Raw genomic sequence first — 10,447 nt, 5'->3', positions numbered from 1 at the left:
AAAATTTTTTTTTGTATTCTCTGAGTCATGACATTAAACTCTTCCAGAACACTTTGAACAGAAAGATTAAAATTATTAACAAACAGAAAGTAAAGACAAGCACTGTAGAACACTTACAAACTTATTATACCCTAGACACTCAAATGAAACAAAACCAAACCTCTCAAAACCCAGGATTTGGTACTCAGAAATTTGAAGGTGTAGCCAAAATAAACAGTGGTATATTGATTTTGTCTCCTCTACATCAAAGTCTTTGCAATTATTATTCAGTAATTCCAAAAATAGGTTAATTCAGAAACTAAACAAAAAGGACACAAGAATTTGAAGGACTTAAAATATATTTTTTATATTGATAGTCTGTCTTTCTGTCCTAAGATAATACATCATTATTGATTACATACAGGATGAGGTGAGGTATCTGTAAAATAGCTGGTAGAAAATAATAACAGTATTCGACATGAGATGGAAGCTTACGAAACTTGAAGTCTTCTGAAGTGTTAAATTCATCACCTAAATTAAACTGCCCTAATGAAATTACAGTTGCCTCAAACCACGTTAAAAAAAAAAAGGATCTTACATTTTCCCATCATTTGTGCAGAAAAGGGAAAGCATATAATTGGCAATTTCTATTTCTCATATCCAAAGTAGTGCATTCACACAAAACCAGGACCTTTTAGCATGAAAAGAAAAAAAAATTACTGGATTAGAGATATAAAATCTCTGAGTAATGGTTAGGCTAATTCATCAACAGCAAAGAAATTCAAGTGGTCAACAGTCTTGAAAATGCTTTATTGAAATGTGTGACTTATGTGCAGAAGATGTGTTTGAAAAGACCACAGCTTGAAAACTGGTTTTTGAAACGTTTCAACAACCAATTGAGAAAAAGAAATCACTCCTGGACTTGACTTCTAGTAGAACTAGAAGCCTGGTGTAAAATTCTCCTTGAAACATTTTCTGTCACAGAAATTAAAGAAAACAAAGCTATTATAGCTGGAAACTGATGGAGTCTTAAGTTGCAGAGGAGAAGCAACAGTTTTTTAGACATGTGGGGTGAGTTCCTTTTTGGTTACATTTGGATGAGCATGGACTTCACAGTTCTCGGAAGAACACCGGACGGTGCTCGCGTCTGTATGCTTGTCATGTTGCAGAAACGGAGAAACGCACACGAGAAAGAAAAAGGGCTGAGGGAAAGGAGACTGAGAAAAGGGCTCAGAGAACTGAGAACTGGAACGAGACATGATTAGATTAAGTCTAGTTATAAATTTATCAGAAGCTGTGCGCACCTTTTTTTAAAAGTCCTAAATTTACATTCCAAAAACTGCCCCCCGAACCCCAAATCCGCTGTCCCTGCCTTGGAGCTATTGTGAAAGTCTACGCACAAAAACTGCAACAGAAAATAAAAAAATATCCCGGCCCATCTAAACCCCAAAACAAACCCAAAAAGCTGTACATTTTTTTACACATAGGATTAATAATATAGGCATATAGGTGGCATGATTCAATTAAAAGGCTTTACTTTTTATGCCAGAGAAAACCCAATAAATAAAAGGTGCTGAAGTTAGCATCAAGAATTTGGTTGTAATGTATCGACAAAATCTGGGAAGGCAAACCCTCAAAGCTCCCCTGATACTGATCTGTCTCAGCAAACCATGAAGCACATACATAAATAACACAAAATATGATTGAGAATGTGAGATTTTCAAGAACAAAGACAACATAATTCAGGTTAATTTTGTTGAACAGTGAATAAATGAAATTCATCTACACCCAAATAAAACATTTAACAATTGAAAAAAATTTAAACAACCACAAAAAGTAAAAACTCAAAACAACTATGAACAGGATTTGTTTTCAGGGCACACAAGCACCCTGCAGCAGATTCCGACAGTAGCTTTACTGGTGTGTCTTCTATAGATGAGTTAACGAGACAGGCTGAGCTCCACGTGGGTAAGATCATTAACAGGGCGACAGGACAGTCACACAGGGCGGAGCGCGACACCTGCTACAACCCTCAGATTCCACTGCAGAGCCGGCTCTATGCGTAGGAGGCACACAAAGAAAGGTGATTCGGGCAGACATTATTCAAAAGCTACTTCATCAGGTAACTCTTTTGCCGCGTAACCATTGAATAATGTTTGGGAAAGCTTTGGGCTTTTATTTTTGTTTAAGTTTTACTCCTTGTATTTAATTTTTTAAATAACAAGGTCACTAAAACTCATGCACGCTGCAAAAAACCTCATGCAGTAGTTAAGGTAAACCATCCAAGCAGTTTTTATTCATTAATATTCATAAATACACACAGCAGCTTCATTAGAGATTTCAATTTTCCTCTTCAGTTTGAATGTGGAGTATTAGAAGAGCCTTTTGCATGTCAAGGTACAGGAAGCAGAGATCACCCCTGCACTGCTACCTACATTTACCTGCTAGAAGTAAAAATTAGTTATGTGGAAATGATTATCATATATATTTTCTCTCTTCCTTTTGAATGTACACAATGTAACAAGATTGACAGACCTGAAATTACAATCACCAAACAAACCCAAGATAGTTGTTGTCCACTTTCATTGGCAAATACAGCACAGAGGACATTGTCTGCGAATTGGGATGTCATCAAAGAGGAGGTGGTGGAGGCTCATTTCCTTTATTACTCTCTTTTAAATTTAGGTTTTCTAAAGCAACATCTAAAGGCATAATATCTACACAGCCCATAGCACCAAAATCAGCCATCTCGCCCCGGTCATCCTCGTCCGAGGAGGAGCTCTCCTCGCGCACCAGAGTGGACAGAAGGAGCTCCTGGACAAACAGGCTGCGGTCTGCACGCTCGCTTTCCAGGGACTGGCGCTCTGTTTCGGACATTTTAGGATCGTTCAACCTGTGTAAGTTAAAAAAAGAAAAGACCTTATTGGACAAAAGTCAATGGACAATGGCATGTGAAATTTCTGCGACATCCTGCAGGTGTGGCGCTCAGAACCTGAGACACCCCCAGAACACTCTGCCCTAATTTACCACCTGAGTTTTCTCAAGATTCATCCCACACGTGTAGTGACACTGTTACCCTGAGGTGCAATCGGTGCTTTAATTAGATTCAATGAGACAAATACCTTTAGACTTCCCATGTTCCCTTCAGAGAACACGTGGTGAAAATTCTTCTGAGGAAAACAAAATTTCTAACAGATTAGGTGCTTGGGGAAGTAGTGATTTCCTTAACCGGGATTTCACCTGTGGGTAGTAAAAATGGGGAACGTAGCAACCCTGGTCATAAAGACAAATCTGTAGTGACTAGAATATTTGACTGAAAAGAATTCCTAAAAGTTTGTCTTTTCTCTATTACTTCCACGTAATTCTTCCCAAAATGAAGAAGCCCATGAGGGCAAGAACCAGCCCATCACAGTCCCCTGCACACTTCTCCAACTGAGGACCTGGTAATAAGCAGGGCTGACCTGAGGTTTAACGGCCTAGAATGTTTATCTGCCTGGAGGCAGGATAGATGTTAAGAGCTGAATTCTCACTACTAACCTCTTAAATAACTTAAGCAAAATTCTGCTTAGTTTCAGTACTGATTTTATTTCTTCTACATTGTTAGTGGCAAAGACGGACAGGAAAACTAGTGGAGCAATGGATTCAGGAAAACGAACAAAACATGGAAGACAGAGACAGTGAAGGAGGTCCAGCAGGCGTGCAGGACAGGAGCTTCTCCCAGGGAAGCCAGATGCACGTGGAGCCCACAGACAGAGCTGCTCCGCGCTCCTCTGCAGCTGGCACCTGCTCTCTACTGTCTTTCCTACGTGAAAGGCACAGAGGCTTCCCAAAGTTAACAAGGGAGGGCACTTACAATGGGTCAGGCTCTGTTCTAAATGCTTTTTAAATTATCTCTCTTAACTCCTGTGAGTTAAGTCCTGTTATTATCACCATTTCACAGGAAGAGGAAACTGAAGCAGAGGTTAAGTTGACTTGCTCAAAATCTCATAGCTGTCAAGTTCAAAACCACCAAAGTGATTAAATCTATGGCTCAGAATACAAATTAAAAGATCCAAATTTCAGAACTTCAAGATAGCAAAAGGATGTGGAAAGTAATTACATAAAAAGCTATTAAATTTACAATGGAAAAAAGTGACTGATGACATTAATGGTTAAAACCAAATTGGGAACCCTGGCTGGTATGGCTCAGTGGACTGAGTGCTGGCCTGTGAACCTAAAGGTCCCTGGTTCGACAGGGCACATGCCTGGGTTGCAGGCCAGGTACCCACTTGGGGACGTGTAAGAGGCAACCGATCGAAGTATCTCTTGCAAATTGATGTTTCTCTTTCTCCCTCCTTTCCCCCCCTCTCTAAAAATAAATAAATAAAATCTAAAAAAGAACCAACCCAAATTAAGACTATCCTAAGAAAATATCTAATAGAATAGGAAACTAATAGGCTACATATTTTCAATAAAAAACTATAAAAGTGTTAAGAACTGGAATACATTCCACACCCTTTGCTTTAGAAAAGGCCTCTAGTAAAGAAAGAGGGGGACCCCTAAAGTCAAAGCCACTATAGAAAAATAAAGGATATATAGAGGACTTTCTATACAGAAAGCAGGAAAACTAGAAACACACAGGCTGAGGCTCCAACCCTTTGGAGAGCATATAATTCCAATATTACTCCTTCAATTTTTAGGAAATGACTGACGAAATGTCTCATTCCTGAGCAGATAGAATCTGGTAGTGGACTAGGACTAGGTTAACTTCATTTAGGATCTAGAGGTAACTGCAACGCTGTCAAGGATCTTCGGATGAGGGCTGGCAATTAGCTGACTTCATTACTAAGACTGAAACCTGACATAGGCACTTAATCACTTTCTAAAAGGTCAATGATCCCCGAAAGACCATGTCCTCACCAGGGGTTCCAGGGCTGCACAAACAGAAACTGCCCCTGGCCACAGAAACCAAAGATCAGGCTCTAGCCGCACACAGATCACACAACAGCTGTGTGACCAGAGACCAGGATTTCCCCTTGGGGACATGGCAGCCACTCCTTGCTGTGAGCATTCACGATGCATGTTAATACGCTATTTGAAATTCTGAGAAATCCAATGGTAAATAAACTGTTCTTGATATTTAGTTTTGCCCCAACTTATTCATCAGGGGAAACAGAAATGTACATAAGTAACTGCATACATTCCTTAGAATATATAACACACAGGGAATAGTTTCTGGGAAATACTGCCTTAGTTAATTGTATGAGTCAGGAACAAATGATAGCATGAAAGGTGTGGGAAGCGGCCTGCAAACTGCAAGGCAGTATGCAATGTGAAGTGTCTGACCACAGAAGGGGGCCACCAAGAAGGCACAGTGAGATCACCCACACCACACCCTGCGAGCTGGATGTCTAATGCAGAAAAGTGCACTGAGAAAATCCCCCTATCGAGCCCACAAGTGTGGGGCTAACAAAACAACACAACAAACAAAACAAAACAACAAAACAAACAATGCGTCAAGGGTTGGATGTCTTAAAAATCTTTTTTTTAATTTTACTTTTGATTTTAGAGAGAGGGGAAGGGAGAAAGAGGAGAGAAACATTGATGCAAGAGAGAAACATTTATCAGTTGCTTTGTATTTGTGCCCCAGCCAGGACTGAACCCGAAAACCCAGGCATGTGCCCTGAACGAGAATCGAACCAGGGACTTTTTGGTTTGTGGAACACCACCCAATCAAATGAGCCGCACTGGTCAGGATGGAAGATGTCTTTTCTAATAAGCACTGCCAAGACATTCATTCCACCCACAGGCCAGTGGGCTCTCAGTGGATGTGCACATTGGTAGGACTCCTTTTTGGGGGAGGCACCTAGATCTGGAAAGTGATATGCTTGCTGCTGGCCAGTCCCTACAGGTCAGGTTACATGGCAGCAGGCAAATCTATCTGAAACACGTTCTGGTAATAACCAGACACTGTAACTGACTTTTGCAGAGATAATTCAAAGATAAATTTCCTGCTTGAAACTCCCTGTTTAGATCCATTAACAAATAATAACGGGTCCCATTAATTGGGCCTTTACTCTATGGCAGATACTGAGCCAGATCATACACACATGAATATTTCAATTCATCCTCAAAACAATTCTCTCCCCCCAAGAGGCAAAACTCACAGGATACTGATGATAAAACTGAGGTTTGGAGAAGTGAAGTGACTTGCCTAAGCTCCCAACTAAATGGGTGGCAAAGCTGGGGCTCCAGACAGAGGTCCACGAACATTATTTAGTCTGCATCCACAATATACTATTTACAACTCTATAAATGCACCAAAGACATTTACAAGTATGAGATAAAGGAAATATACATAGAAATAATATTTTCTTCTAACATCTAACTGTCTCGCGCATTGCATTTTGGAGACAGCTGATGTATTACACTAATTTTCTTCATTTCACAGTTTTTACTTTATATTCCTATTTCATTAAAAGCCCAAATTAGACCAGATTTATTCTATGTTTAGCCAAAGTCTACTCATTTTTGCTCCTTCTAAGCCCCTTTATATTCTTAAAAGTCACATAAAATGCTTATGAGGCTTTTGGCACAGGAATACAATTAGTTGCTAATGGTAGTTTTCAGAAGTAAGAGCGATACTCCATCCAGCAGAACCACTTACTGAGTATACTGAATATTTCTTATACTGTGGTAAACCCTTCTTTTAGTAGTTATTTTTGTGTACACCAACCGTGAGAATTTAAATACTGCTTCTTTATAAAATTCTCAGGAGGAAACCAACACGTTAATGAAATCCTCTTGTACCTTTTAATATTTCACAGAAGACTGAAATTGGCAGAGAAAAGAATTATGATAATAAATATGCCTAATATATCCCATATACATAACGATATAGTGTTTAAGTTTTATGGGCAATCTGGGAAAATAAGTTCTTATTAGATGATGATATGCTGTTAGGGCAAGACCACCCGCATTTGTACTTTATCTAAAATAAGAATTATTTTCCATGTTCTTGGAGAAATACTGAATATGCAGTTTTGATTAGAGATCTATGGGCTTTAACGTGTTGATCAAAGGCAGAGTGTTAAACAACATACATAAGGACAAAAGAGTATTTCAGACTGTGTAGTGCTAACAAACATTGTTTCTGGAAGTAACGTTAATAAATGAGCCACCTTGTTAAAAGAAACTGGGAATTCTGGACAGTTTGCTGGTTACTCTCCGTGCTTGCGGTGTTGGTTGTTGCTGTGGACTGCGTGACTGTAGTGGTGACGCTGCCCGTGTTAGTGCGCCGGCTCGCGTTGCGTGCGGTCTCCAGTTGCTGCCGGGCTGCCTGGGCATGCTGCCGTTCCAGCTGCAGCTGCATCTGCAGTTGTTGTAACTGAGAAGCGGAAGGGCCAGAAGAATTAAGCTGTCCTCCCGCAGAACGTCTCACTCCTGATAACTGAGATAAAAGCTCTGCCAATGGAAATGAAGAGCATTAGTGTCTACTTAAACGCTGTGGAATACAAAAGGGTGCAGATCACTTTCCTCCCAGAACATTAAAAATGATGGCCAACAGGCAGGTACCCATGGCAACATGTAGTTTCAGCTCAGAGCAATGCTTTTTAGAATACCTACTGGAGGAAGGAGTTATGCGTGAGGAATGCCCACATGAATATTCACCCATATACAATTATTTCTTTTAATCAAAACATAATGTTGCTTAAGTTATTTGCTTAATGAGCTAACATAATTATACTTTCTCTTAGTATTTCAGTAGATTAAAGTGGTTCATCTACTAGTCCTATCAGAATATATAAACCCCCTCAACATTAGCTCCAGGAAAGCATAGATCAAATGTACTGTTTATGATCTTCCCAGTTCTTAGAACTACACCTGATCCATAGTAGGCACTCAAACATTTATTCGATAATTGAATTATCAGAATTGAACCCAAAAGACCTGGGTCACTTTTAACAGTGACCCTTGAACACTTGACTTTGTCTTCTCTCTCAGGTACTTTTCTGGTACTGTCTTTTGAGAGTGCCAGAGTACCACTGGAGACGCTTAGCAAGGCTGATGGGCTCCTGACTGCATAGCCTATTTAGTGGTCTGTTTCGATCCAGACCTTCCTGTTTCAATAAGGTGGTACTCATTAAGAGTAATGTGGACCTTTGTCCCTGCATATTCATCTAAGGTGCAATCATTGCTTTGTCCTACTCAGAGGGTCTACCTACCTAGTGTACTTAGAATTGATAATTGCCTTGCAGAATTCCCAGGCTAGCAAATGTTCTTCATCATTAAAACTCATGAACAGGTATGGTTGTGTTTTCTTGTTCACTGTTGTCTTACCCCAGGAGTTCTTACACCATTATTTCATATTATCCATCGTTAAAATAAACTAATTTTCACTGAGAGAAAAAACTGAATAGAGAGAATTTCTCAATTGTGATTTTGCTCCTAGAATTACTTTATTTTGTAACTACTAATCTGCACTTCTTAATCCCTTCACCTTCTGTCATTCAGTCCCTCAATTCCCACTCCCCTCTGACAACCCTCAGCCCAGAAATTAACTTTTAGTTTTAGAACCTGCTACCAAAGACAGCAGGTAAATACTGTATTCCTTTTGGAAAAATATTCTTTTAAATCCCCAAAACTCAGTTTACTGCACATCCAAAGGCCCAAAGCACATCTGGAATAATTTTACAGTGTGGAACTCTCACTTTAAAGAACACTAGTAAGTGAAACTGTCCCTAGTTTCTATAACAGGCTCACACTTCCCGGTGTTTCAGTGTGCTCTGCAAGACACACGGCAACTTCTAGGTGCAGACGCCACCGTGTGCACACGTTCAGAACGCGTCCTGGGCCTTCCGTGGTGTTACTGCCTGTCTGTGCTTGGGGGGCCTCCGTCTCAGGCCACAGAAATTTTTTTTAAAAATTAAGTTTACTGAGGTAACACTGGTTAATAACATTATAATTCGGTATCTGTATGCTCTACTGTGTGCTCACCAGCCATAGTCAACTTTCCTTCCATTACCTATAGTGATTTTTGATATTTTATTTTGACTCTCAACCCTTGTGTCTGTGGCTGGCTTCCAGGGTGGCTGTCCATTAAATGCTGACTTCCTAGAAACTCCACGTTCAAATGTTGTTTTTCAGTAAGACTTTTCCAAGCTATGAAAACATGCACTTTTCAGTATGTTCCACAATAATATAGTTCTCAAATCGAGCCAAGAACAGAGAAATTCCTACTTTACTTTCTTGTATGAGAAGAGCTTAATTTGTTAGTCTTGTCCATTAGTTTTCTTATCTGTGTACTTGTGGAGGCTGAACCATGAAATTTTGGTGGTCTTTCAATCTCTTATGATTCTCCTGGGTTTCACTGCAGGCCACTAACAGAGCATACAGCCATGCCTTACTCCCTTATACCCCTAAGTGCTTAAAGAAACACCAGAATAATATGAACTACAATAGACTGTCTAGTTTACACTTGTATAGTGTAAACTAGATGAGCGAAATTCCTCCACTTGTATTTACACTTGTATAGTATAGTGTAAATACTTTACACTTATAAAACTTTGGAAAATTTTGTAAAAGAATGCAGGAGTGCGATGAGCGAAATTCCACCATAAAATGGAAAGGGTGCCCTGTCCCCGGCCATCTCCTTTATTAACATGAAACTAACTTACCAGCTATGGGATCCATGGCTTCCCTATTGCTTGGAGAATATGAACTCTGAGAAGAAGAAAGTCCACCAGTAGAACTGCTAGTAAAGTGCATGTTTGATCTACGAGCACGAGGACCTCCTAATCCCCGGCCAGGGTGAAACATTCTACGTACATGTCGAACGCCACTCGATTCATCGTAACTCCAAAGTTAAGAAAAGACCCCAAGTATTTTACAGACAGAAAAAAAAAACCACTGAAGCCCTTGCTAGATTTCCTAAATTGTAAGCATTTTAAAATAGCACATTTAATTTAGAATGCAAATGTCACAACTATATCTATAAAGACTATTAACTCTAAAGCAATATGAGAGTGTGTATATATTGTTTTCAAAGAAATTTCCTCCTGGTTCCAGCTAAAATAACCAAAACAACACTGCTAGACAAGGAGAAAGGTATCACCCAGTCAGATACCCAAAGTGAGACATTCCCTTATCATGATGCTCTCAGTATTGAACTTTTTACATGTTTACACTGAAGTAACCACAATTAATAAGCATCAGTTTTTATATCTGGGGAGAGTGTGCTAATATATAAGTTGACCAAATGTCAGTTAAAGTCTGTAAAGAGAAAGGAATATTATGAATAATTTAAATTCAAAAGTAAGAGTCCCCTGGGTGACTAGTTTTAAACTGTGTTTAAGTTCTTTTTCAATGCTGCTACTAAAAAACAACAATAACAGCAAAAGGTTCTGGTGCCCAGGAGGCTTAGAGAGAAGCCTCTCCCTCTTGTCAAAGCTACCACAAAGCACATGAAATGCCTGAAAAATTCGTATGC

At 39.6% G+C, this 10,447-nt stretch overlaps 1 protein-coding gene across 1 annotated transcript in view; it reads right to left on the bottom strand.

The window, feature by feature from the left end:
* Nucleotides 1–330: 330 nt before the first annotated feature.
* Nucleotides 331–10,447, bottom strand: part of KCMF1 (potassium channel modulatory factor 1) — a 73,762-nt gene continuing 63,645 nt past the window's right edge. Inside the window, exons 5-7 of the mRNA XM_028514482.2 lie at nucleotides 9,636–9,810; nucleotides 7,140–7,422; nucleotides 331–2,872 (exon numbers count right to left, since the gene is read on the bottom strand). Coding sequence (XP_028370283.1) covers nucleotides 2,611–2,872; nucleotides 7,140–7,422; nucleotides 9,636–9,810 — 720 coding nt within the window. The 3' untranslated portion in view covers nucleotides 331–2,610. The remainder of the gene's footprint in view (nucleotides 2,873–7,139; nucleotides 7,423–9,635; nucleotides 9,811–10,447) is intronic.

This window comes from Phyllostomus discolor, chromosome 6 (assembly GCF_004126475.2).
Source record: "Phyllostomus discolor isolate MPI-MPIP mPhyDis1 chromosome 6, mPhyDis1.pri.v3, whole genome shotgun sequence".
Taxonomy (NCBI): Eukaryota; Metazoa; Chordata; class Mammalia; order Chiroptera; family Phyllostomidae; genus Phyllostomus; species Phyllostomus discolor.
Note: the sequence above shows the minus strand (reverse complement) of the source record. Positions and strands in the feature narration are given on the sequence as shown.